Source organism: Corvus cornix, chromosome 17 (assembly GCF_000738735.6).
Source record: "Corvus cornix cornix isolate S_Up_H32 chromosome 17, ASM73873v5, whole genome shotgun sequence".
NCBI classification, from domain to species: Eukaryota; Metazoa; Chordata; class Aves; order Passeriformes; family Corvidae; genus Corvus; species Corvus cornix.
The window spans coordinates 8,825,331-8,851,485 of NC_046346.1; the positions used below are offsets into that span (position 1 = coordinate 8,825,331).

Below are 26,155 nucleotides of genomic sequence, written 5' to 3' on the forward strand. Positions count from 1 at the left end.
GAGGGTAACCCTGTGCAGGGTGCTGGGGGCTGCCCCAGAAGCAGCTTCCCCACTGGCAGGGCTGGGCAGTGGGTGGGATGCCGACCCCTCCACCCAGCTCCAGCTCTCCCCCCACCCACGGGCAGCACTGGGCGAGGTGCCCCGGCCTGGCAGTGCCCGCAGCCCCTGTGACCTGTCCCTCCCTGTCCCCAGCTGTGAAGGAGGCGGCCGTGCAGCGCAAGCACAACCTGTACAGGGACAGCATGGTGATGCACAACAGCGATCCCAACCTGCACCTGCTGGGCGAGGGCCTGGCCATCGACTGGAGCGAGGAGTACAGCGGGCAGCCCGAGGCCGAGCCGGCCGCTGACCGGCGCCGCAGGGCCAAGCAGGTGGTGTCGGTCATCCAGGACGACGAGGGGGCCCTGCCCTACGGGGTGGTGGCCGAGGCGCTGCTGCAGCCCGGCTCCCCCGAGCCACGGGAGCCGGAGGAGGCACATCCCAGGGTGCCGCCGAGCCCCCCGGGTGCGGTGAAGGAGATCCGGGAGGCGCTGGCTCAGGAGAGCCGCGGGGATGGCGCCGAGGAGCGGCTGACGAACGGCACCGACGCCGCCGGCGGTGCCAGCGAGGAGGGGGTGCTGCTGGCAGGGGCTGCCCAAGGGGCTGTCACACACCAAGGTCCAGCCCGGGACGGGGTGCAGTGTGCCACAGCAGCACCGCCAGCACCTGGAGCGGAGATCCCAGCAGGGACTGGGACACAACGTGCCACGCCAGCGTCACCTGTCCCCGGAGCCGAGGTCCCAGCGGGAGCTGGGACACGCCGGGCTGCACCGGCACCGCCTGTGCCCGGAGCTGAGGTGTCAGCAGGGGGGCAGCGTGCCACAGCAGCATCACCTGGCCCTGGAGCTGAGGTCCTGTCAGGGGCTGGGCAACAGCGTTCTGCACCAGCATCCCCCGTGCCCGGAGCCGATGTCCCATCCGAGGATGAGGTGCCACAAGCCACACCAAGATCATCTGTGCCGGCATCCCCTGTGCCCGGAGCCGATGTCCCATCCGAGGCTGAGGTGCCACAAGCCACACCAAGATCGTCCATGCCGGCATCCCCTGTGCCCGGAGCCGATGTCCCATCCGAGGCTGAGGTGCCACAAGCCACACCAAGATTGTCCGTGCCAGCATCCCCCGTGCCCGGAGCTGACCCCCCATCAGTGTCCAGTGTGCCACACGCCACACCAGCACCACCCAGCCCCCGAGCCGATGTCCCAGCTGAGGCCACGGTGCCCCACGCCACGCCAGCACCACCCGGAGCCCAGAGCCCGTCAGCAGCGTGCGCCCAGCGCAGTGACCACGAGCCAGGCGAGCCCGGGGACCGCAGCCCCCCACGGCCCAGGGGCACCACGGAGAGCGGTGAGGGGGTGCAGACTGAGTTCTAGCCCCAGCCCCTGCCATGGACTGGCCCCGGTGACACCGGGGCTGGGGAGGGGGACAGGACCCCCGGGGATGGAGAGCAGCACCGCGGGAGAGGGAGGGGATGGGGACACCGAGACCTTACTGCCTAACGGGGGTCCCGCTGCCGTGGGGGGCTGGCCACAGCCACAGCCCCGACTGGGTCGGACTGGGGGTGGCCCCAGCCTGGCACGGGGCATCCCCTGCGCTCTGCTCTGTCCTTCTTCTGCCTTATTTTCTTTCCTACTGAGGAGATGCTTTACTGAGGAGCTTTATCTGCCCCCCACACAGTGCCCGGGGCTGCCGGGGGGCTGGCACTAGCCCTGCTGAGGGTGGGTGTGTGGGGACACTCCTGGCTGTCCCCTGGTTGTCCCCTGCCCCAATCTGGGGCGTTTCCTGGCAGCCTGCCCACTGCCATCCCCCCCCGGCCGGCTCCAGCAGTGCCGGTGGGAGCGGGGGCTGCAGGGGATGATGGACAATGGGAGGCCAAATGGGGGCCAGCAGCGCTGGGGGCTTGAGCCACTGCAGAGGGGGCAACAGCTGGGGCGGGCTGGGCTCCTGGTGGCCAAGATGGGCTCACAGCTTCCAGGCTAAGCTCATGGCATCCAGGCTGGGCTTACATCATCCCGGCTGGGCTCACAGCACCCAGGCTGGACTCCTGGTGCCCAGGCTAGGCTCATGGCACCCAGGCTGGGCTCACGGCACCCAGAGCCCACCCCCAGCCATCCTCACCCCGAGGTCTCCTGGCAGCTGTTTTAAGTTCAGAGTTCAGTCCCCAGGGCAAGGTGGCACTGGGGCCGTGTCCCAGCTGTGCCTGGCAGGACTGGGCTAATTCCAGGCTCAGATCCCTGGGGACTGGAGACATCCCAGCCCTTGCCCTCCAGAGCTCCCCAGCTCCTTCCACGGATGGTTTCTCCAGCGTTGCAGATTTTGGCTCCTGCTGTGATGGCCGAGCAAGGAGCAGGGGTTTGCTGACCCCCCCGCCAGCCCTGCCCATGTGGGGAGGAGGACAGGGCGGCTGCAGCCCCCACACAGCGATGCCAAAAGCCCTGGAGGTGCTGGGGGTCTCAGGACTCCCGGGTGTGACACCTGGAGCAGGGCCCAGCGCCCCGACACCCACCTGTGCTTAGGTGCCACCTTGCTGCCTCAGAAGGGGGGTGCCCAGCCTAACCCACTCAGGGGGGCCCCCAAAGTGCCTCGGGAGGCCCCCCTCAAAGTGCCTTTCTCTGTGACCTTCCAACCTGTCTCTTCCAGGATATTTTATTAAGAAAGTTATACAAATGTTTAAAGATATGCTTATAATAATTAATAAAATGGAAAAGCTTTATTTAAAGCCAGAGGAGAATCTCCTTATTCCCTGGGTAGGGCTGGGGATCCCCAGTCCCACTCTGACAACCCAGGGGTGCCACAGCCTGAGCCCACCCAGGGGTGACACGAACCAGGAGCAGAGCTGAGATGATTTTTATTAAAAGGGGTGTCCTGAGGAAGCAGCAAGAGGCACCTGGAGCAACATTTCCCCCCTGGCACAGCCACCCTGAAGCGCTGGCAGGAGCGGGGTGGGGGTGGCAGGACCCCCCCAGTGTCCCCAAAGGCACTGTGTGAAGAGGGGCTCGGTGCAGGGCAGCTCTGGGCAGGAGGGCAGCTTGTCCCAGCTTGTCCCTTCCCCAGCAAGTCACCAGATCGTTCCCGTTCCATCCAGGACGAACCTCCTCAAAAAGCAGGGAGGGGAGGAAATGCCAGCACCCCCCATCATCACCCGGACAAAGGTCCCTGAGAGCCGGGGCACAGCCACCAGCCGAGGCCGGTGGCAGCGTGGCGAGTGCCGGCCATGGGGCTCCCCGTCCCCAGAGCGGGGCCAGCCCCGAGGGCCCCCAGCGAGTCCTTGGAGTTCTGCGTCCCACAGAGCACGGGGACAAGGACAGAGCCAGCAGAAGTGACAGCAGCTATTCCAGACAGAGGAGCGGGAGGTGGGACACGTGTGCCACCGCCCCGGGGGGCTCTAGCCCCGGCCGAGCAGGGGGTACACCATGAAATAGCCCAGCGTGGAGCCCACGATGGCCCCCAGGAAGATCCAGGCGTTGTAGGACATGACGGCCAACATCACCATGTAGCCCAGCACCACCTGCACCACGTGGAACACCGTCTGGCCCACGTGGAACCAAAACCACCTGGGCAAGGAGATGGGAAATGCCATCAACGAGAAGCCGAGGTAGCCGGAATCGCTTCCCACCGGGATCCTGGAGCGGCCAGAGTGGGGTTTGGGGAGTGGGGAGAGGGGTGGGGGCTGCAAACAGCAGCTCAGGGAGAAATCCTGCTCCGAAATCAGTGAGGCTGGCAGAAAGAGCAGCCTCAGGAATGGTCTGGGATTAAATGCAAGAGGAAAAATCCAGGGCTTGGCTCCAAAGGAAGGACCTGCCAGGGCCAGGCTTGTGGGAACTGAGTTGCTGCTCGTGCCCATCCCCAAACCAGGAAGACCCTTCTGCACCCACAGTGGGTCCTGGAGGGGAACATGAGCCTCCAGACACCACCCTGGACATCTCCCACAGGACCTGGAGGGGCTGGGCTGCCCCTGGAGCCGCCTCCCCAGGCTGTACACACCCCTGTTCCCCGGGAGCCTGCAACTCCTCCTCACAGCCCCTCTCCCCCGTGCGCTGGCCATGGGGCACAGAGCCATCCCTGAGCCCCCCAGGTGGGTGCCAGGGGGTCCCTGTGGTACCTGCCCTGCGCAGGGCCGCTGTCCCCCTCCTGTGGCTCGGTCAGGGCCTCCTGGCTGAGGCTGCGGGGCAGGGCCAGCAGCGCCCGCCGCAGCAGCACGGCCTTGCCCATCTTCACGGCCTCGTAGAGCACGGACAGCAGCAGGATCACCAGCACAGAGAGCACCATCCCTGCAGCAGAGACATCCCCACGCTGCTGTGGGGCTGACAGGGGCACAGCAGGGCCCGGCACGGGGTGTTTGGGGATATCCATGGGGTGAAGTGGAGGGCTCCTGGCACTGGGGTGGGGCAGCGGCGTTGTTAAATGGCAGGAAATGGGGTATTTACCTTTTTAATTCACAGAATTAGGTTGGAAAAGCCCTTTGAGGTCATCAAGTCCAACCTGTGACCTAACCTAAGACCACCTTGTCACCCAGACCATGGCACCAAGTGCCACATCCAGTCTGTCCTTAAACACCTCCAGGGACAGAGACTCCACCGCCTCCCTGGGCAGCCCCAGCCACCCTTTCTGTGAAGGACTCCTTCCTAATGTCCAGCCTAAACTTCTCCTGGCTCAGCTTAAGGCTGTGTCCTCTTGGGACATGGATGGAGGGATGGGTGGAGGGAGGGATGGATGGACAGAGAGAGAGATGAAGGGATGGATGGATGGATGCATGGATGGATGGACAGAGAGAGATACAGAGGGATGGATGGACAGATGGATGATGGATGAAGGAATGGATGGATTCATGGATGCGTTCATGGATGGATGGATGATGGGTGGATGGACCCATGGATGGATGGATGGATGGATGATGGACAGAGGGATGGATGGATCCATGGATGGATGGATAAATGGATGTCCCAGGGGCTGGCAGCCTACCTGTGGGGTTGTGGACATTCCAGAAGTCAAACAGCAGCACCACTGTGTCCGAGAAGTAGAAGGTCATCTGGAAAAGAGGCCAGGAAAGGGCACTGCTGGAGCCCCTGGGGGTGCTGGGTGCCCACACTCAGCAGGTCCTCACACCCCACCCCAGGATGCTCATCTGGGGTTTTACTGAATGGTGCAAGTTTTTGCCCAGTTCTGAAACGGGAAGAGGAACTTGCATGGACAATCACAGTCACGCTGACTGGGTTAAACTCCTCCCGTGACCTCCAGCAGGACAATTTTCACCCCCAGCAGCAGCTCCTGTGCATGTCTGGGCTGGGAGAAAAGCCAGTTTGCCCTTGTGGCAAAGAGAGCTGAATCCAGGACTTCATCCAGCTGGACTGGAGGAGGGAAGGTCCCTGGGAACACCACCCACAGCCTGAGGTGAAGCTGGTGGGCAGAGCCTCTGCTCCCAAACCTCCTGCACCGCCAGCACACCCAAAAACTCCACCACCAAAGCACCACCAGAGCCGCCAGTGCAACCACCCAACGATGGGTGCCACCCCAGGGGTGCTCCCTGGCAGAGGAGCATCAATCCCGACACTGTCCAACCTGCCAGGACCTACAAAGGCACCATCCCTGCTCCTTCACCCCGCTGGAACAGGAGGAGCAGGAATTGCTCTTGTGTAAGACCAGCTCCAAGCTCGTACCCAGCTGCCAGGTCTTGCTCAAAAACTGGAATTTCATTGGGTTTTTCATCCTCCATTCATTGAATCTCTCTCAGAGGTGTTTGTGGAGCTCGTGGCCGCCCCTCTCCCGCACGGATCCACATCTGGAGCCTCTTTCCTGCCTTTTCCAACACCGGCAGAGGTGACTGACAGGACCAGGAGCTGCCTCAGCCAGAAATACCATCCAATAAATCCCCTGGGGGTGTTCACCACAGCCCGGCTCTGATTACACCCCTGGGCCCTCCTTACCCAAAGCACATTAGCACACGTAATTGGCTCACCCTTTTAAGCCTCCTTTGGCCACTAATTAATGATAATTAGCCTTTAAACGAAGCTATTTCTCCTTACAGGTTTCACCCACAGGTCTGTAGGTGGTGGAAGGAGCAGGTGACTGTTTCAGGGATGGGGGTTCCAGGGTGATTTAAGGGGTTTCTGAGGGGATTCATGGGGTTCCAGGGAGATTTAAGGGGTTCCAGGGAGATTTAAGAGGTTCCAGGGGCAATTCACGGGGTTCCAGGGAGATTTAAGGGGTTTCTGAGGGCATTCATGGGGTCCCAGAGAAATTTAAGAGGTTCCAAGGGGATTCACGGGGTTCCAGGGAAATTTAAGGGGTTTCTGAGGGCATTCATGGGGTCCCAGAGAAATTTAAGAGGTTCCAAGGGGATTCAAGGGGTTCCAGAGGGATTTAAGTGATGGGCAGAATCAGAGTCATTAAGGTTGGAAAAGCCCTGTAAGATCATGAAATCCAAACATTAACCCAGCACTGCCAAGGCCTCCACTAAACCCCGTCCCCAAGTGCCACCTCTCTTAACGTTTTTTGAACAATTCCAGGGATGGTGATTCCACCACTTCCCTGAGCAGCCTGTTCCAGAGATCCAGAAGATCCCTTTGCTGCCCCAGCCTGGGGTGAAGCCACATTTTTGGGCGCCCAGTGTGGGTGTGACACCAAAACGATGCTCCTTGGACCTTGCTCCTCTCCTACAGAGAGATTTCTCCAGTGGGCAAAGGCCAAGAGGGCGAAATCCTAAAAATCCCTGCATTCTTTCCAATCCCAGGCCCAGGGATGTTGTTCAGAGGGATGGGATCCTGTCCTCCCCCACCTGCCCACGCGGCAGGGATTGAGGTGAGGCTGCGCCCAGCTCCTCCTCCGCAGGAATTCCCCCAGGGAAAAACAGCTGCTGGGAAACCTCCTGTGCTCAGCCTGCATTTAGGGGCCGGATCCGCTGCAGTTTTGGAGTTATTCTTAGCAGAAATGCACAGAGCGGTGTCAGGTTCCAGAGGGGGTTTAAGGGGTTCCAGGGGGGATTCACGGGGTTCCAGGGTGATTCATGGGGTTCCAGAGGGGGTTTAAGGGGTTCCAGAGGGGGTTTAAGGGGTTCCAGGGGGGATTCACGGGGTTCCAGGGTGATTCATGGGGTTCCAGAGGGGGTTTAAGGGGTTCCAGGGGGGATTCACGGGGTTCCAGGGGGGATTCACGGGGTTCCAGGGTGATTCATGGGGTTCCAGAGGGGGCTTAAGGGGTTCCAGGGGGGATTCACAGGGTTCCAGGGATACTGAAGGGGTTCCAGGGGGGTTTAAGGGGTTTAAGGGAGATTTAAGGGATTCCAAGGGGATTTAAAGGATTCCAGGGGGAAATTCACAGGGTCCAAAAGGGGATTCACGGGGTTCCAGAGGGGGTTTAAGGGGTTCCAGGGGGGATTCACAGGGTTCCAGGGGTATTGAAAGAGTTCCAGGGGGGGTTAAGGGGTTCCAGGCAGATTTAAGGGATTCCAGGAGGGTTTAAGGGGTTCCACGGGGGGATTCACGGGGTTCCAGGGAGATTTAAGGGATTCCAGGGGGATTTAAAGGGTTCCAGGGAGAAATTCACGGGGTTCAAAAAGAGATTCAGGGGGTTCCGGCAGGAGTTTTAAGGAGTTCCAAGGGGGAATCCACAGGGTTCCGGGAGGGATTCATGCGGTTCCAGGGGGGGATTGAAGGGGTTCCAGCGGGATCTCCGGCGTTCCGGGAAGGACTCCCGGTGCCGTGCCCGCCCCGGGGCTCACCTGCATGGTGGCGGCGGCAGCGGGCGCGGGGCCCGGCCCGTCCCCTCCGGCGCTGCTGTCGCGGTGCTGTCGCGGTGCTGTCGCGGCGGTGTTGTCGCGGTGCTGTCCCGGTGTTGTCGCGGTGTTGTCGCGGTGCTGTCCCGGTGTTGTCGCGGTGCTGTCGCGGTGCTGTCGCGGCCGCGCGGGGCTCCCCGGGAGCTGTAGTGCGGCACGGGCCGGGGCGGTGCCGGTGTTTGTCCCCTCCCCTCGTCCTCTGTCCGGGCTCAGCATCCCTGGGGACAGCGGGGCCCGGCCCCTCCGCGCTCCGGGGTTTCGCTTTCCTTTCCCTCCCTGCTCCATCCCGGTCCCGGCGCGGATCCAAAGCGCCCGAGGGTTTTCTGCTGGTTCCCCACCCCAATCACCCCCGGCATCCGGGGTTTGCACTCTAAAAATGGTGAAGGTTTTTTGGGGGTTCTGGGTGGCTCCAGGGAGAGCTCAGAGCCCCTTGCAGGGCCTAAAGGGGCTCCAGGAGAGCTGGAGAGGGACTGGGGACAAGGACTGGAGGGACAGGACACAGGGAATGGCTTCCCAGTGCCAGAGGGCAGGGCTGGATGGGAGATTGGGAAGGAATTGTTCCCTGGGAGGGTGGGCAGGCCCTGGCACAGGGTGCCCAGAGCAGCTGGGGCTGCCCCTGGATCCCTGGCAGTGCCCAAGGCCAGGCTGGACATTGGGGCTTGGAGCAGCCTGGGACAGTGGGAGGTGTCCCTGCCCATGGCAGGGGTGGCACTGGATGGGCTTTAAGGTCTCTATTCCACCCAAACCATTCAGGATTTGATAATTTTATTCTCCCCATAGCCAGGCAGGACAAAGGGGAACTTTCCTTCCAGCTGTGACTGGAAGCACACAGCTGTTGGCTCTCTGCTGGGACACTCCAACCATCCCCATTACCCCTGGGAACAGGGTGTGCTGAGCTGCCCCTGCCTCCGTCTCCCCAAGTGCCACAGGTGCCAGTGTCCACAAAGGCACCCTGGGCATGCCAGCAGGTTTGTTTGTATGTCCTTGAGTGGGAAGGTGAGCTGGCATTGCTTCAACCCCTGCCTGGGCACAAAAAGCTTCCCCTGCTGCTCTCCGTGACCCCAGCACGGGGTCTGACCCGGCTGCCACCCTGCTCTGCTGGCTTTGGCATCGCTGCCCAGCCTCACCTGGGCACAGGCACTTCAGGGGGTTAGAGCCCGAGCAGCGATGAGAGAACCCACAAAGCCAGTTGGGATCGGGGGGTTTTGGGGCTGTGCAGCAGAGAAATGGGGGTGCTGTAACCCAGCCGGGGCCCAGACTCCCCCTGGGCTCCACAGCCCAGCAAGACTGGTGGAGGCAGGGGAATTCTTGCTGGGAACAACAATAAAAAGGTGAGAAAGAGCAGTGCTGCAGCAAAGGGCTTCAATCCCACCCCTGCCCACCCAGAGCGGTGCTGCCGTGGCTCTACACCACAAAAATCCCTCTCGGTGAGATGGAGATAAAAGCGAGGCAGGATTTGGGGGGATGGATATTTTCACCCCTTTGCAGCACCAGGTTCCTGGCTGGGCTGGAGCAGCACCACACTCTGGGCTCTCCCAGGCTCATCAGGGCCACTCCCAAGCCCAGGCCTGGGGAATCAGTGCTCCAGTTATTTGTGCACTTGACCCCTTTCCCTCCCCTTTTCCCAAGCTGGCAGGAGTTTTGCTCCTTGCTTTTCTTTCGTTTAGCAGACAGTTCCCATCGATTATAATGACAGGAACCTCCCCCAGGCAGTCATTAAATCAGCACCTCCTCATCTGTAATATATACATATATATATATATATATATATAATTTATAGAAAAAGGACTTTTGTAAACAATATTCCTCTGCTCCAGAAGGAACTGGAGTCCGGGGCATAATGCAGCTCCAAACACGGAGCTCGGACAGAACCGGCAGCTCTGGGGAACAAGTGGGAGCCCCGTGCCACCCCCAGTGGAGACTTCTCCCCACGGCTCCTGGGCGGGGACAGAACCGGCTGGCTCGGTTTGGGTGGCACCAGTTTCAGCTGAAGCAAACTGGTCCGACTGTGAAACCAAACTGGTGTGAGGTGTCGCCGTTGTGGAAGACAGCCAGGTCCCGCAGGGGCAGCAGCCACAGCTCCTCCGTGCTGAACTGGAAGATGGTGTCGGTGATGGAGGACTCGTTGTCCAGCTGAAATGACCACCGGGGACAGCTGAGTGGCACCGAACCCCTCAGCTGAGGGCCTGGAGCTCCCCCGGCTGCTCCTTGATGCACCCAGTCTCCATCCCCAGCCCCTCCCGGCTTCTCCAGGGTGGTGACCTCCCCCATGTCCCCTGCCCCATCCCACGACCAGGACAGCTCCTTGGGCCCGGGGAGTGGATGTTCTCCGTCCCATCACCGTGTGCAGCCTCATCCACCCGGTCTATCCCAGCTGTGGGGGTTCAAACCCTCTCCAAAGGGCTCTCCAAAGGTCAGGAGGCTTTTCCAGGCACAAAGACCTCGCAGGGCCAGGCTCACCAGGCAGCCCTGCAGGCTGGCTGCGTAGCTGTGATCTCGGGAGTCGGCCAGGAAGCGGATTTCCTTGTCGGGCTGGGGCCGGCCGCGCTCCGGGGCCGGTCTGCAGGAGTACGAGACCTTCTGGGCGGCGCGGTGGCTGTGCAGGCGCAGGAAGCGGAGCTGCACCGGGCTGGCCCCCGCGTATTCCAGCTGCAGGAGAGAAAGCCGGGAAGCGGGGGCTGTTTGGAGGGGGCTGTGCTCCCCCCAGGCCAAGCCCAGGCAGGGTCCAGCCACCGCTAAAGCGCTGGAGTTCCTCGCACAAGGAGGGGTCACATCCCTCTGTGCACGGCCGGGGGACCTGGGTGCTGTCCCACCGCTGCGGGGTGGCACTCGGGGACCCCTGACCTCACCTGTGTGTCCCCATGGCTGTTCCAGCCGGGCACTCACCAGGAAGCCCCCGGGCAGGGTGCTGAACCACTGAAAGGTGCCCTCAGAGGTGTAGGTGCTCAGCCAAGCCTTGATGGGGACCTGAGGGGAGCGGGGACAATGTCACGCTGTCCCAGCAGGGCACAGTGGCACTGACAGGACAAGGAGGCAGCACAGGGCCTGTGTGTGTGGCCTGTCCCTGCAGCCTGGGCACGCACCGTGACAGGAGCCTCACTCCGGAGTGCCCCAACAGCTCCCTGCCACGGCAGTGGCCACCACGGCAAGGGATCGGCCACCACGGCAAGGGACTGGGCACCATGGCAAGGGATCGGCCACCACGGCAGGGGACTGGGCACCACAGCAAGGGACTGGCCACCACGGTAGGAGACTGGGCACCACAGCAAGGGATTGGTCACCACGGTAGGAGACTGGGCACCACAGCAAGGGATTGGTCACCACGGTAGGAGACTGGGCACCACAGCAAGGGATCGGCCACCATGGCAAGGGATCGGCCACCACGGCAAGGGATCGGCCACCACAGCAAGGGACTGGGCACCACAGCAGGGGACTGGGCACCACGGCAAGGGATTGGCCACCACGGTAGGAGACTGAGCACCACAGCAAGGGATTGCTCACCATGGCAAGGGATTGGCCACCACGGCAAGGGACTGGTCACCCTGTCCCTCTCCAGCCCCACCAGCCCTTGTCCCCCCCCACCCTGAGGGGTCACTCGGGGCTGAAGCTGCCCCATGGAAGCCCCCCCGTACCTGGTTGTGGACGGGGGCTATGCAGGTCTCCCCCCCAGCTGTGAAGTTGCAGAAGGCCAACAGCGCGTCCTGGGGGCTGCCCTGGTTGGGGTCGATGTAGTACTGCCCTGGAGGGAGGAGGGGGCAGCTCCTGGCACGCAGGTTTGGCACAGGGAGAGTGCCACACGGTGCCATCCCACCCCAGCTGGTGGCCTGGCTGCCAGCCCGTTTCTCCAGGAATGCCTGTGAAGCCCATCCGACCTCATTCCCAAAATCCTTATTCCCTCTTTATTTGAAAGAGCTGCCTGTCCCTGCAGGGGCTCTGGAGCTCTGGCCAGCTCCAGGGGCACCCCCCATGCCCCTGGTACCGTCGGGCAGGCTGGGGTGAGCCAGCAGCAGCTCCTTGCAGGTGGTGGCCGGGTTGGTTTTGGTGCCGTTGGGATGCTCCACCAGGGCTCGGAGCTCCCGGCTCAGGGTGTCCAGCAGAGCCCAGACCACGGAGTAATTCAGGTGCTTGGAGGAATAAATGAGGCGCTGAAAGCAAAGGGAGGGGACATCACCTGACCATAAATCCCCCCACCAGGAGCATCAGCAGGTGCTGAGGAAGGGGATGGCCCGTGCAGGGGACAAGGACAAGCGTGGGGGTAGAGGGAGCAGCTGGATCTTCTTGCTCCTGGTGCCCAGGGGAGCTCGGAAGCAGCAGGACATGGGACAGCAGTGCTGGCAGCCCCTTCCCTCCTGGTCAGGGGTCACTCACCTCCAGCTCCTCCTGGGACAGAACCAGCGCGGGCCCGCTGGGACCAGGGGGGCCGGCGAGACCCTGGGGACAATGACAGTGCTGGTGGCACTGGCTGCTGCCCACGGGCCCCCCAGCAGCTCCTCCAACAGCTCCAGCAGCTGGGCATCCCCGTGGAATGACAGCACGGCACGGCAGGGCCTCACTGCCACGGTTAGGGGAGCGAGGCACCCAAATTTTGGGATGAGGGGTGTTCGTGGCTCCGCTTACCGGCGCTCCCGGTGTGCCCCTGGGGCCCGGCAGGCCCGGGAAGCCTCTCAGCCCCTGCCAGAAGAGGAGGAGGAGAAGGGAAGGAAAGCGAGGTGGGAGATGCTGCTGTGCTGAGCTGCACCCCCACGGGCCCCAGGGAGGGGGAAGGAGGGAAGGGATCCCATGGCAGGGCTGGTCCCGCTCCAGCTGCTCCCCACCACTTACTTTGGGTCCAGACAAGCCCTGGAAGGAAAGGACAGGACCAGGATAAGAGGGAGGCAGGTGGGATCAAAGCCCCATCCCTGTGGGGCCAGCAGTGAACCCCAAACCTGCAGGAGGGGGAAGGACTCACCGGTGTCCCGGGAATTCCAGGGTGTCCCCGCGGGCCAGGGGGGCCAGTGTCACCCTGGAAGGACACCAGAACAGCTCAGGGCTGTGCACAGGACATTCCCCAGCCCTGCATCCTTCTCCAATCCCTTCCCCACGGGGGATTTTATATGGAAAAATAAGAAATTCACCCCAAATACTGATTTTAGTCCCTGACATCCCTCTCTCCCTGCCCTTACCTGCTTTCCCTTGGGTCCCGGCCTCCCAGGGACACCATGAGGTCCTGGCTTGCCCTGGGAAATGTGGCAGGATGTCACACAGGGTGACAAGGGACTGGGGGGGAAGGAAAAGAGCAGAACCTGTCACGCACCTTGAAGCCATCGTCCCCTTGCTGGCCCAGGTCACCTTTGCTGCCCTTCTCACCCTAGGAGAGAGTCAGGGAGAGCTTTGGTGGCAAAGGGAAGGACAGAACCCCCAGGACACCAGCGTGGGTGGGGAAATTCCCAGGTATGGCCGGCTGCAAAATTTCTGGAGCAAAAACCCCAAAAGACCCATCCTTTGGATTCCACAGAATTCCCTGTCCCCACATTGCTGGGGGACAGAGGCAGCAGGAGGGATGATCAGCTCCAAGCTTGAAAGGATTTCAGACTGAAATATTGCCCAGGAAAACCTTGGAAATTGCCAGGAAACACTTGGGGAGAATGAAGAAGATTCCTGGTGGGCTGAAACCAGAAGCAGGGGAAAAATCCCAGCGTGGCCTCCCCTCTGCCTGCTCTCCCAGGAGCTGCTCACTGAGCTCACAACAAATTTAAATTTAATAAATTAAATTTAAATTTAAATTTGATTCCCAGGGTTTCCTTTTCCTGAAGGCTCTGAGCAGCTCCCCATCGCCAGGGACTGCTTGTCACTCGTATTTATGGCCCTGGGGCTGAGGGATGGGGTGGGAATGTTGGGATGTGCTCAGCTTCTCCAGCCAAGGCTGGATCCCGCAGGAATGGCACAAGGGAGGTTCAGCTTGTGGTGCATCGATGCTGAGAGCAGGGATTTAAAGGCTCCACACTGCTGCCTGCAACTCCAGAGGATGGAAAAGCTGGAAAAGGATGGGATTTGGGAGAAAATCTCAAGGTTCTGTCTCCCAGCACCTGGGACATGGTGAAAAATCCCCAGAGAAGGATGGTGCAGCCATGAGGGTTCAAAAGGAGGGAAATCAGGGATGGCATCCAGCAAATTAAATGTGTCCCTGCTGTGCCTGGCACGTGTCCCCTACCTTGTGTCCTTTCGCTCCAGGCTCTCCTTTGGTGCCCTTCAGCCCCAGGATGCCCTAAGAGAGAAACATGGAACTGCCTCACCCTGCTCCTGTCAGCCCCTGGCAAGGAAGGACCTCCCCACAACCAAGGATTCCGAGGATTTCAGGCAGTTTTAGACACTTCGAGGCATTTTCTCATCATTCCTTTGATTTTTCCTTTAAAGGATCCCTCAGCAAAGCCCAGTAAAAGTGCACTGGAGCTGCCTTGGCTGGCTGAGAACATCCAGCTTTTTTTTTATTGTGATGTTGCCAAAGTTGGGGTTTTTTTATTTTAAGTAGAGAAAAAAGCAATTTCTGGTAATTAAAAGAAATATTTGAGTCCTTTTTACTGGCTGCGTTTTGCTCCTCCAGCCATGGCAGCTCTCTGGGAATGTGGGCACAGCTCTGTACCAGTGTTCAGCACTGCCTGGCATCAAACACATCCCTGAAAAAGAAGGATTTGGCCTCCAGAGTCACATTTTGGGAATGACGGGATCTGCCTGACTGGGATGTTAATTTGGGAGGAGAAGACAGGAGGAGATGGATGAACCACTTAAAAACTCCCCTCACTTTAAACAGCTCCCTGCTTCGGCTCCCTGCAGAGCTGGGCCACACAGTGGGGTCAAGCAGGGAGCAGCCAGCACCCCAAAACCCCAAGCTGATACTCACATAGGGTCCCTGCGGGCCCTGGGGTCCTGGAAGTCCTTTGTCACCTGGGTAGCCCTGAAATGCAAAGGGAGTGCCCAGGGTGATGCTCCAGGGCAGGGAGAGCAGCCCACGGGGGGCTGGGGCTGTGGGGGACCCCCTGGATGGGCTGGAGGGGGTCTGGGAGCACAGAACCCTCCAGTTATCTAAACCTAAACCCTAAACCAGGGCTCAGGCAGGTGGGAGCACCCCCAAAGTGCCAGGGGGGCAAGGCAGCCCCACAAAGCCACCACCTACCTTGTGTCCCCGGGGACCCCGCGGGGGCTGCTGGCCCATCTTGCCTCGCTTGCCCTGGGGACCACAGGTGAAAGACTCACAGGTAATTCCAAACTAATCCAGCCACCCCTCATCCCTCCAGGGATTCCAAGCCCCCAGAAAACTGGGACCTCCCTGGAAAAGCTGCCCGGGCTCCAAGGAGCAGCCCCGCACTGCCTGCCACCCTCCGTGGGGCCAGCAGTGCCATTTACCCGTCTGCCAGCTTCTCCAGGGACCCCTTCTTCCCCTTCCTGCCCCGTGTCACCCTGGGGGGAGAAGAGATGGGGGATGTGGGTCTCCAACAGCTCAGCCACATCCCAGGAGTGGGGAACAGGAGCTGCTGCCTGCAGGAGATGGGGACAGAGCCCACCAGGCACTCGGGGACCCTGGATGGGCACCAAGAGCTGGGGAGGCCCCTGTGCCCCCCCAGGGCCACCTGAGCCAGGCTGGAGGCAGCATCTGCCAAACCCCTCACCCAAAACTTGCCCAAGGGCATCCTGTGTTTGCCAGGTGGGGAAAAACAGGTCCCCCTGGGAAATTCCCACTGGATCCAAATGGGATTGACCACCTCAGGCTTGCCCACCCCGTGCCCACTGGGCAGTGCCCCTCAGGTGCCACCCCCAGGGGAGGATTTTGGGGGTACCTTATCTCCTTTGCGGCCTTTCCATCCTTTAGGACCAGCTTGTCCAGGAGACCCCTAAAATCCCAAAGGAGAAGGAAACCCCTCCATGAGAATGCTGTGCCAGGGATGCCCCTCCCACCTTCCCTCCCTGCCTTGCCCCAGTGAGCACAGGAGGATGCTCTAGGCTGGAATATTCCCTTTGGGATTTTTCCCCCCTCTCTGGAGCAGGAGGGGCAGAGTGGGGCTGTGGGAGGGTTCAGCAGGAGATGGGGACTTTCACACCTCCAGGGGATCCCAGCATCCCACAGCCTCTTTCAGGGACAACCACCACAGCTCCATCCCACTCCTCACCATTTGTCCCGGTTTTCCCGGCTTGCCCGGCTCCCCTTTTGCACCCACCAGGCCCTAAGAAGGAAAACAAACTTCAAGCCAAATCCAAACCTCTGGGTTATTCACCCAATTCCCAGGCAGGACACAGATGTGGGAGGCTGGAAAAGCTGGAGCAGGGAATGGGGCAGAGAGGAGCCTGCTCACCTCGGTGCCGCTCAGCCCGGTGGCTCCAGCTTCGCCCGGTGGCCCAAGAGTCCCCTGAGTTCATTTGGGGACAAAACATGAGGCTGGCACCAGGGGAAGGCAGGAGGGCACAGCTGGGGCTGTGGTCCCCAGGGAGAGCCGTGCCAGGGATGTCCCCTGCCCGTCCCCACGGAGCAGACGGGCATTACCTGCCGGCCTGGCTGTCCCTTGGTGCCCGTCACTCCTCTGGCTCCCTCGTGCCCAGTGTACCCCCGGAGCCCAGGGGCACCCGCCAGTCCCTGAGCCCCCTGCGAGCCCTGCAGGGCACAGAGAGGGGGACACTGCTCACCCCCATCCCCAGCAGGGCCCGAGCAGCCGCCCCTCGAGGGGCTTCAACCACACTGAGCTTTGCAAATGCCCCTGGAGCTGATTCCACAGCAAATCCACCCAGAGTTGATTCCACAGCAAATGCCCCTGGAGCTGATTCCACAGCAAATGCCCCTGGAGCTGATTTCACAGCAAATGCCCCTGGATTTCACAGCCTGACCTCTCCCAGAAAATCACCCAAGTTAAGGGCTTGGAGCAACCTGGTCTGTGGAAGGTTTCCCTGCCCATGGCAGGGGATGGAATTCAAAGAGCTTTGAGGTCCCTTCCAACCCAAACCAGTCTGGGATTCTGGGATTCCATAAGGGCACGTCTTGCCTGGGCAGGGTGGCACTGTAATGTGGGAAAACTGGGATGCACGTGGGATTTATCCTGCAGCTGAGGTCAGGGCATTGATAACCCATCTGGGGCTCTCTACCATGAGCATAATTCCCATCCTGGGGCACCTCAAGCGTTCCCAGAGCCACACGGACACCGGCGGATCTGCTCCAAGGAGGGGGAAATCCAGAGCCCTGGAGCTGCCTCAGGCAGATTCCAGCAGCCGAGCGTTACCTGTGCAACAGCCCTGGCACCTTGGCACAGCTTTTACCAGCTCTATTAAAACTCCTTTAAGGGAATTTGCTGTGGGAAATCCAAGGAAGCGGTGACTCAGTCCCAGGGCAGGAGCTGGGAGCCACGGCCAGGCTGGCAGAGCTCACTGTGCAGCCACCCCCGGAGTGAGACACGTCCCAAAATGCCACCAAACCTCTTTCCCAGGGGAATTTTTGGGGGGCAGGGCGGGTACTCACCAGTGGGCCGGGCTTGCCACCATCTCCCTTCGCTCCATCATCTCCGGCCAGCCCCTGTGGGGTCATCAGGGGTTCAGAAAAAGTCCCTCAGCACCGTGTCCTTCAGCTCTGTGGGGACCCTGAGCATCCTGTCCCACATCCCACACTCAGCTGGCCAAGGCAGCACCGGGAATCACTTGGGAGTAAACAGGATTCAGCAGCAGGAACAGGTTTTCCATGGGGCAGCCCTGGGTGCTGGAAAGGATCTGATATTTGGGGTTTTAGGCACTGGGATTTTGGGGTTTTAGGGACCTGAGAGTTTGGGGGTTTAGGTCCTGTGAGTCTGTGCTGAGATCTGAGGTGTTAAACCTCCCCCCCTCGCTCCTGAGCCCCCTGACCTGGCCAGTGAAGGGGCAATAAATCCTTTGGGTTGTATTTGGAATAGGGAAGCACTGGGGAAGCCTTTGGCAATTCCAGGCATCAGTACCTCGAATCCTGCAGCGCCAGCAGCTCCATCCACACCTCGTGGCCCTGGATCTCCCTGGGAAAGGAGGAGAAGCAGCTCTGTCCATGGAAAAACCCTTCCCTGCCTTGCTGCCTTTGTAACTTAGGCAACAAGGCAAGGGGTGTCCCATGGCAGGTCCCCCTGTCCCCAGCCTGCCCAGGACACCCATGCAGCCAGTCCCACGACATTCCCACCAGGAAAGCTTGGGAAGCAGCCAGAAAAGGGGGATCCAGCCAGAGATGAAGGGTTGGAGCCATCACCCCACTGTACCTTCTCTCCCTCGGGACCATCAGGCCCAGGAGGACCTCGGAGTCCTGTCCCCCCCTGTTCAGGGGACAAACAGAGGAGCCCGGGTCACTCAGCCCTGCCCAGTGCTCCCAGTCACACCAGTGTCCCCTCCCCAGGTCTGGGACAGGGACAGAGCCCCGCCCAGTGCTCCCAGTCACTCCCATGTCCCCCCACCAGGCCAGTGACCAGTGAAAGGGGAGAGGGGACATGATGTGACTTACAAACCATCCTCTGGCTCCAGCAGGTCCTGCAGCTCCGGTGACACCGCCCTGGCCCTGGGACACAGAGGGGGACATGTTCCCAGCCCGGCAGGAGCTGCAATTTGGCTGAAGGCAGCATTACCCCACAAACCCAAACCATCCTTTTGTTTGGGTGTCACGCCCGCGAAACATGAAACTCCCTAATTATGGGGATTTGACAATTCCTAGGACTTTCTGCAGCTCCCAGAGCCCAAGGTTTCCCACAGAGGGTGAGCTCCCTCCTTGGCACCCATCACCCAGCCTTTGGGGACACTGGGCACCTGTAGGGTGAGGCAACCTGGCCCCAGCTGTACTTGCCAGCAAACCTTCCCGGCCCTTCTCTCCCTTCTGGCCTTTCCCTCCGATTTCTCCCGTGGCAGCTCCTGGACCAGGAATTCCAGGAAGGCCCCTGGGGCCAGCATTGCCCTGCTCAGGGATGGAGACAAGTGTCACCACAAAGAGGGAGAAGGAACAGCGATAAATGAGCTTCTGCAGGGAGATGAGCTGTGTCACCCTCTGGCTGGGTGCCACCGAGAGCATGGTGCTCCTCAGCCATGGGGACACCCCTGTGCTGCTCTGTCCCCACCATGGAGCAGCAGATGAGCAGGCCAGGGATGTTGCAGAGGTGCTGGAAGGAGGGACAGAGTCACAGACACCCCTCACCTTCCGTCCCTGCAGTCCTGGCTCGCCTGGGTCTCCAGTGTCACCAGTGTCACCCTGCCCGGAGGGAAATGCCCACATCAGACACAGCAGCTGCTGCCCAGCCCCATCCCAGGGTGGGTTAAAAGTTGGGCTTTGACTTCCATGGGCTTTTCCACCCTCCCCTGGCTGGGATTTTGATGCTGGGTAAGGCACGGCCTCGCCTCCTGTGCCGGGAGGTCACCCCAGCTGTGACCCCGCTGCCCCAAAAGGGAGTGGGGACAAAACGCTGAGCACACCTTGCCCAGCACGGGGACCCCAAAACATCAACCCCCGGTTCCATGGGAGCATCCCAGGCTGTGTGGGGCAGAGCCATGGCGTGGGCAGTGTCCCATTCCCATTCCCTGGGGGGACAATCCCACACGTACCTCTTTCCCTTGCTTCCCAGGCCGTCCCGCTGGCCCCTCTGTCCCCTCGTCCCCTGGCTCCCCAGGGCTCCCTCTGATGCCCGGAGCTCCTCGGCTTCCTGCCTCTCCCTGGGTAGGATGAAGATCACCAGGATGACTCTTGGCTGCCTTTTCCAGCTGAGCCTGGCTTTGCTTTCCATCATTTCCCATACTGGGAAAAACCCTTTTTTTTTAGGGGACCCCCCTGCCATGCCCAGCCACATCAATCCCCAGGCATGAGGATGCTGGGGGAGGGTTTCCAACACTTCCCATGGATTCAGGTGCCTGTGTGACCCTGCAGGAGCAGGGTGAGCCCAGCACCACCCCAAACATCACCCCCAGCACCCACCTGCTCCCCCTTGGGCCCCAGCTGACCCTCTGCTCCCGGCGCTCCTGGTGCTCCCTGGGGAGGAAAGAAAAGCCTAGCCCTAGCACAGCTCGCTGACCCAGCTTGAACCTTCTGGCTTTTTTGAGGATCAGCAGCCTCCTCCCATCCTTTTCCACCTCTGGAATGGGGGATTGGGGAGGTGGAGGCTGGAGAAGCCCCATCAGGGTGGGGACACGGTTCCTGCTGTTGTACCTGCTCCCCATCCAGCCCTCGGACTCCGGCTCCCCCAGGATCTCCAATGTCACCCTGCAGAGGACACAAAATCAGGACAAGCACTGTGGTGGTTCTGTGTCTCTGCATCCCACTGGGATGGGGCCAAACTGGGAGCAGTGCTGGCCCCCACAGCCCTGGGGCTCCCAGAGGAACCAAACCCCCTCCTCTGTCCTCACCTTCTCTCCTCTCATCCCCGCAGGCCCCTCACGTCCATTTGGACCTTCCCGGCCCTGAGAACAAACACCCCACATCAAGCAGAGAGCCTTGGCCCCAGCTCAGGAGCCTTTGCAGCTCCCCGGCAGGGTCTGGGATGTCCTGGCACACCACACATCCCCACAGGAAGAGGATCCATGCTCCAGTTTCCCTTTTCCTTCCCTTCCTGCAGGCGCTTCAGGGAGCTCCCCAAAGGTGCTGCAGCAGCAAAATCCTTTATCCCTGTGCTCCTGAGAGGATCAGTGGCACTCACCGGGTACCCAGCCGGGCCAGCAGCACCAGCTGCTCCAGGAGCGCCTCTTTCTCCAGCCAAGCCAGGCTTCCCGGGAATGCCATCCAGCCCTCTTGTGCCAGGAACACCCTGCAGGGCCAAAAAGCCCCTTAGGCCCCCCAAAACACAGCTCAGGGAGAGCAAAGCCAGGGGAAGCCCCGTGGCTGATGCAGTTGGGTCACCTCCGGGTCCAAAAGGTGCCACCTGCTCCAGACCCCATCCCTGCAGGTTGCTGCCCCCACACCCCACTTGTCACCACCCACATACAGGGTGTGGGGTGTTCCCTGCCCCACAACCACCCCAGGGATGAAAATGCCCCTGAGTGGGCAGCGATCTGCACCCTGTGGAGCACCGCCCCACCCCAGCAAGGGGCAGCTCTGCACTTACAGGCAGCCCTGGCAGCCCTCGAGGACCTGGGTCACCTGTTCTGCCCTGGGAAAAGAAGGATGTTCAGCAGGGTGTCCCTGGAAAAGGGGGACCAAGGGACTGAGATCGGGGTGAGGCCTTGCTCAGATAAATCCCAATGTCTTGGGACCATCTCAGCGGTGTCTGTGCTGCATCAGGACAGAACCCAGCCAGCAGGGAGTGGGATCAGGGTCCTGCCTGCTCCCAAAAAGGGGTTTGGGATGCATCCATGCAGGAGGCAGCACAGGGGGTATACTGCAGGTCACACGTCCATGCAGAGGGATCGGAGCAGCCAGGAACACAGGGAGCATGGAAAGCCCTACCTGGGAGCCGGGAGCACCACGAGGACCAGGGGGACCTGGCAGGGCCTGGGGGACAAGAGCACCCTCAGTGACACAGCCCTGGCTGAGTGCCCCTCCCCGTTTAGCTGCAAGATTGGCAACCATTCCCCATGGCAAAGAGTTCCTGTTTTCCTCATTCCCAGCCCAGCACAGAGAACTTGCTGGGTGATTTTCCAAGGAGCTGGAGCTGCCCAGAACAGCGGCAAACAGCTCTTACCTTTGGACCAGCTTTTCCTGGAAATCCTGGTGGACCTTGAGCTCCCCTTTCTCCCTGTTAGGAGGCAAGAAAGATTCCCTTGCCTCTGTTTTAATGCAAAAACCTCTTTAGAAAGCACAATAAAACAAACAAAAAAGCAGCTCTTAGAACAATCCAGAGGTGTTTGGGCAGAGGAAGTGCTGGAGAACCACTGGTTCACCTGCTGTGGGAGACAGATGCAGCTCTTCTCCTCCCACCGTGGCTGATGGAGACTCTGGACACCTCCAAACCCATCCACTGGGTTCAAAACTCATCCCAAGAATGCTCCCAAAGCCCAGAACTCCCCAGTGCTGGAGTGGGTGTCCCATCCCTACCTTGTCTCCCCTGCGTCCCAACTTCCCACGGTCTCCGGCAGGTCCTGGGTAGCCCTGGGAAGAGCTCGGGGTTAGGAGGCAGCTGGGGCTGCCTGGCACCTCTGGATTTTAGGGAAAAGGTGGCTGAGGGAAAGGCAGGAGCCTTGGGAGGATGGGGAGTGCCCAGCTGGAGGCTGCTCCAGCCCCCTCCCAGTCCAGCCACCGCCGTGTCCCCTCCGTGGGCAGCTCCATCACTTACAAAGGTGCCCACAGGTCCTTGTGGCCCCTCCAGGCCGGGCTTCCCAGGCAGCCCCTGCCAGGCAAAACAAGGGAATTAGCAACCCCCACTCCCGGGATGCAGTCAGGCTCCCTCCCTTCCTCAGTGATCCCATGGGATCCGGTGAGCCCTTGGGCTGAGTCCGTGGGATCCCCCCAGGTGTCCCCGTGGCAGCCCAGAGCCTCTGGGGGCTGTTCACCACCACCAGTCCCCCAAACACACTCAGGGCCCCCCCAAACCCCAGTTCTCACCTTTGGGCCCAGGGAACCCATGTCTCCATCAGGTCCAGGCTTTCCTGGAGAGCCCTTTGGGATTGTTTGGGGAGGAGGTATCAGCCAAGGGCTGAGAGGGGATGAGCCCCACCAAGCCCCACCGAGCCCCCACTGCTGCCCCTGAGCTCACAGCCAGGGGTCACCTGGGGCCAGCAGGGTCACAGGGGACAAACTCGGCCACTGTGGCCAGTCCTGGTGGCTCTGCACAGCGGCCCCCATGGCTGGCAGGGCTGTCACCAGGGAAGGTGACAATCCTCGCTCTCAAGGCCAGCAGGAGAGGAGGATGGAGAGGCTCAGGCCTGGCTTTGAGCCCGACCCAAAGCACAGGTGAAGGGCTCAGAGTGGTGAAGGCAGCACTGGGGCTTTTCCCTGAAATCAGGGAGGAGCTGTTCCAGCTCCAGGAGGTGTTCCAGGTCTCCATCCCAGATCACTGAGCTGGATGGGACCCACCAGGATCGAGTCCCACCCCTGGCCCTGCACAGACCCCCCAACAGCCCCACCCTGGGCATCCCTGGCAGCGCTGTCCAAACGCTCCTGGAGCTCTGGCAGCCTCGGGGCCGTGCCCATTCCCTGGGGAGCCTGGGCAGTGCTCCAGTGCCCTCGCCCTGACCCTGTGCCACCCTCTGCCACTGGCATCTCCTCCCAGGACCCAGGGCCAGCTCCCTGGAGGGTTTCCATGAGCTGCCATTCCCCATGGACACCATGCTGGGCTCAGGGAGGCTGCACAGTACCTGGAGCAGGCTGATTCCCTGGGGGAATGATTCTGCTCTTCCCTACCCCAGTTATTTCCACCACTGCAGCTTTTTAATGTTTTTATCAGCCAGGTAAGGTCAGGTCCTACAGATGCCCCGATTCCAAGGAAAGTCCCACATTCCCCACCAGCAGCACCAGCCCCACTGACATCCCCCCAAGGAGAACACAGAGTTCACACAGAGGAACATTTTTTTTCCCTTACTATGGATCCAGGAATTCCAGCGTGCCCACGGCTCCCTGGCAAACCGGCAAATCCCTGGGGGAAAGGGTAGCAGAGGAGCCATGGAGGGAAGGCAGGAGAGGAGGATGGAGAGACTCAGCCCTGAGGCTTTTCCCTAAAATCCAGCTCCTGGATTCCTCATGGAATCACCACAGTTGGATACACATGACACCCACTCGTGCCCCCAGACACTCAGGTGTGTCTCTGACCCAGTTCTCATACTCTCTTTTGAGGATTTTTATTTTTTAATTTTTTTTTTTTTTTTAATTTCAGAGCAAAGATAAATATACAGAATCCTGCAGAAGGGAAAACCCGCTGCCAGCCCCACTGCTGCTGGATCTGTCCAGGATAGCAGTGCCAGGGGTGTTCCAAATCCTTCCCCCCTCAGCAGGATTCCTGCTCCACCCCATCCCACAGACATGCTTTGGAGGCACATTCCCAAAGGGATAAAGCTGAGCAGATGGATGGAAGGCCAGAAATCAGCTCTACTCACCGATGGTCCCCTCCTGCCTGGGCTGCCCACGACCCCTGGGTGACCCTGCAGGATGAGGACAAGGATGAGGATGGGGAGGCAGAACGGCCTCTCCCAGTCCCCATCAGGGCCAGGTCCACGGATCAAGGACTCTTCCCACACGGGGATGGGAGGTTGGGAAGTGTCCCCATGGATGGCATCAAGGTCTCTTCCCACATGTGATTGGGAGGCTGGGAAGTGTCCCCATGGATGGCATCAAGGTCTTGTCCCACACGGGGATGGGAGGCTGGGAAGTGTCCCCATGTGCTCAGCTGTCCCCATCCCCACATCCCAGCCCCTGTCCCCCCCCAAGTACAGATGCAGGATGGGAACCTGTGTACCGGGCTTTCCTTCTGCGCCCTCTGCTCCTGGCACACCCCGCGAGCCCTGCAAGGAGAGTTTTGTCTCAGGGTGGCCCCTCCAAGGGCTCCTCCAGCCCCAGAGCCTCCCTCCAGGGTGCCAAGGTGGGACATCAGCAGTGGCACTGCCTGTGGGAGCTGTGGGTTCCTCCTGCAGCTCCTCCCTGCTCCTCCCACCTTGGACAGGAAATAACATCCGTGTGGGAGGGAAGCCATTCCCACCAGGAACACCTTGGCTGGGTCTTCCCTCCTCCTGCCCCATTCCTGGCTCCTTCACCAAGTATGGCTCCGGATAACAGAGCTTCCTTGAAAAGCTCTTTCCTGGAATTTTCTGTGCTCAGCGTTCCAGGGGAAGTTGTGGGGTTGGGCGAGTGGTTTGTCAAAATTCAACATGCAACAGCCTGAGCTGCTCATCCCCGGCATTCCCTGTGCAAATTCCCGACCCTCTGATCCAGCCACATCCCAGGATGCTGCTCCCATGTCCCAGAGCCGACAGCTCCACACGGCAGCACAGGGATGTGGGATATCCTCTACTTACGGGCAGTCCAGGGACTCCAACCAGCCCACGCTGCCCCACACGGCCCTGGAAAACACCAGGAATCACAAAAACATCCATCTGCCAGCGGCAAAGCTGCACACTGGGAGGAAAATCTGGTGCCTGAAGGATGTGGATGTGCTCTGCCCCAGCACATCCCAAGCCAAGCAAGGGATGTTCAATCCAGGGTTGTTTCAATCCCTCACAGCTCCAAGATCCAGCCCCAAATTCCAGCCCCCCCGTTAGTTACCCGGGCTCCCCGTGGTCCTGGGGTTCCCTTGGGGCCATCAGGTCCTTGGCATCCCTAAAATCCACACAAAGGGAAACACAGACAGTGCAAATCTGCAGGTGTCCCCCAGGCCTGCAGCCCCAGGGGGACTCAGCCATAGGGGCAGGGGCAGGTCAGGGGGATGCCATGCACAGGGAGGGGGCCACAAGGCTGGAGACCCTCCCCAGGAGGGTGTCCCTGGGTGCTGGGACCCTGGCAGGGCGGCCACGTCCCTGTTTTCCATGCAAGGAAGTGGCAGCCCGTGGGAAAGCAGCAGATTCTGGTGCTGACCTTGGGTCCCTCACTGCTGTTCAGCCCTGCAGGGCCGATCTGGCCTTCTTCCCCCTGCCGGGAGAGAGGGGAGGAATGATCCAGGGAAAACACAGCCTCTGATCCCGGGGGAGTCACCAGTCTGGTGCTGGTGTAGGGAAAAACACTGGGAGCGTGAGCAGAGGTGACATTAGTAAATGTCACCAGCTTTGCGGTGGGAGTGGGGACTTCCCCCATCCCCCAGGGTTAAAAAACTGGGCAGAAAGAAAAACCTCAACAGTTTGATGTGGCCCAAAGTTGAATTTTTTTGTTTCCTGATGGACAAATTAAAGGCAATTCCAAGGAATGCTGTGCCAAGGCTCCTGCCTGCTCCAGCCCCTGTGCTGCCTGGGAGGGTGGAAAAGGCAGGGAGAGGATTCCTGCCGCATCCCCAGCTCCTGGAGACGTGGGAGGACTTGTTATTCATCCTGAAGAGCAAAAGAGCAGATCCAGGAAGGCCTGGGAGTGGGAGGGCATCCCCTGCAGACTGGAAAGGTGGGTGGGAATATAATCCTCCTTTTCCTGAGAAGCTGGGAATCACTAGAGATCAGCAGCCAGCCTGGCCTCAGTTCCCAGCTCAAACACAGATCTGGAGGTGGGTTCAGTCACCCAGACAGCTCCCTGCAGGAAAAAGCGTTCCCAAAGCGCTTCAGGGCTGCCAGCACAGGCTCCAGGAGCAGGGAGCCAGGCAGGAGTCAGAGAGGGGCACAGATCAAGAAATCCCTGAGTCCTCTGCTCCCAAAACCTGCCAAGGAGCTGGCTGGGAGCAGGGACTCAGCGGGATCCTGCAGAGCTGCCGGGGCTGAGGCAGCTGGGGAGGGCTGGGAATCCTCTGCCTGGAGCTGCTCTGACATCAGAGAACCCAGCAGCGAATTTTGGGATGGCGGCACAGC

At 60.5% G+C, this 26,155-nt stretch overlaps 3 protein-coding genes across 9 annotated transcripts in view; 1 reads left to right on the forward strand and 2 right to left on the reverse strand.

Moving 5' to 3' along the window:
• Positions 1-2,759, forward strand: part of NIBAN2 (niban apoptosis regulator 2) — a 29,875-nt gene extending 27,116 nt beyond the window's left edge. Inside the window, exon 14 of the mRNA XM_039561671.1 lies at positions 193-2,759. Coding sequence (XP_039417605.1) covers positions 193-1,409 — 1,217 coding nt within the window. The 3' untranslated portion in view covers positions 1,410-2,759. The remainder of the gene's footprint in view (positions 1-192) is intronic.
• SLC31A2 (solute carrier family 31 member 2) lies at positions 2,732-7,966 on the reverse strand. 2 transcript variants are annotated; one of them, XM_039561672.1, is made up of 4 exons: positions 7,754-7,966; positions 4,999-5,065; positions 4,139-4,307; positions 2,732-3,590 (listed from the first exon to the last, which is right to left on the reverse strand). In XM_039561672.1, the coding sequence occupies exons 1-4, from the start codon at positions 7,757-7,759 to the stop codon at positions 3,422-3,424; spliced, it is 411 nt and encodes a 136-aa protein (XP_039417606.1). In that variant the 5' UTR covers positions 7,760-7,966; the 3' UTR covers positions 2,732-3,421. The 2 variants fall into 2 exon arrangements, with proteins under 2 accessions (XP_039417606.1, XP_010395940.1); XM_010397638.4 differs by lacking the exon at positions 7,754-7,966 and adding an exon at positions 5,694-6,491.
• Positions 7,967-9,523: 1,557 nt separating this feature from the next.
• LOC104688442 (collagen alpha-1(I) chain-like) overlaps positions 9,524-26,155 on the reverse strand; it is a 73,781-nt gene continuing 57,149 nt past the window's right edge. For 5 of the 6 annotated variants that reach the window (XM_039561906.1, XM_039561905.1, XM_039561903.1 and 2 more), the window contains 42 exons: positions 25,245-25,298; positions 24,936-24,989; positions 24,689-24,733; positions 24,125-24,178; positions 23,774-23,818; positions 23,263-23,316; positions 22,287-22,340; positions 22,018-22,071; positions 21,780-21,833; positions 21,427-21,480; positions 21,192-21,236; positions 20,851-20,895; positions 20,446-20,553; positions 20,156-20,209; positions 19,959-20,012; positions 19,728-19,781; positions 19,361-19,468; positions 18,957-19,010; positions 18,612-18,719; positions 18,276-18,329; positions 18,037-18,090; positions 17,749-17,802; positions 17,283-17,336; positions 16,320-16,427; positions 16,132-16,185; positions 15,949-16,002; positions 15,619-15,672; positions 15,188-15,241; positions 14,958-15,011; positions 14,685-14,738; positions 13,998-14,051; positions 13,101-13,154; positions 12,970-13,023; positions 12,756-12,809; positions 12,629-12,646; positions 12,425-12,478; positions 12,176-12,238; positions 11,787-11,952; positions 11,440-11,546; positions 10,694-10,774; positions 10,268-10,456; positions 9,524-9,940 (listed from right to left, as the gene is read on the reverse strand). In XM_039561906.1, coding sequence (XP_039417840.1) covers positions 9,791-9,940; positions 10,268-10,456; positions 10,694-10,774; positions 11,440-11,546; positions 11,787-11,952; positions 12,176-12,238; positions 12,425-12,478; positions 12,629-12,646; positions 12,756-12,809; positions 12,970-13,023; positions 13,101-13,154; positions 13,998-14,051; positions 14,685-14,738; positions 14,958-15,011; positions 15,188-15,241; positions 15,619-15,672; positions 15,949-16,002; positions 16,132-16,185; positions 16,320-16,427; positions 17,283-17,336; positions 17,749-17,802; positions 18,037-18,090; positions 18,276-18,329; positions 18,612-18,719; positions 18,957-19,010; positions 19,361-19,468; positions 19,728-19,781; positions 19,959-20,012; positions 20,156-20,209; positions 20,446-20,553; positions 20,851-20,895; positions 21,192-21,236; positions 21,427-21,480; positions 21,780-21,833; positions 22,018-22,071; positions 22,287-22,340; positions 23,263-23,316; positions 23,774-23,818; positions 24,125-24,178; positions 24,689-24,733; positions 24,936-24,989; positions 25,245-25,298 — 2,844 coding nt within the window. In that variant the 3' untranslated portion in view covers positions 9,524-9,790. The remainder of the gene's footprint in view (positions 9,941-10,267; positions 10,457-10,693; positions 10,775-11,439; positions 11,547-11,786; positions 11,953-12,175; positions 12,239-12,424; positions 12,479-12,628; positions 12,647-12,755; positions 12,810-12,969; positions 13,024-13,100; positions 13,155-13,997; positions 14,052-14,684; positions 14,739-14,957; positions 15,012-15,187; positions 15,242-15,618; positions 15,673-15,948; positions 16,003-16,131; positions 16,186-16,319; positions 16,428-17,282; positions 17,337-17,748; positions 17,803-18,036; positions 18,091-18,275; positions 18,330-18,611; positions 18,720-18,956; positions 19,011-19,360; positions 19,469-19,727; positions 19,782-19,958; positions 20,013-20,155; positions 20,210-20,445; positions 20,554-20,850; positions 20,896-21,191; positions 21,237-21,426; positions 21,481-21,779; positions 21,834-22,017; positions 22,072-22,286; positions 22,341-23,262; positions 23,317-23,773; positions 23,819-24,124; positions 24,179-24,688; positions 24,734-24,935; positions 24,990-25,244; positions 25,299-26,155) is intronic. The other variant, XM_039561902.1, reaches the window with a different exon arrangement.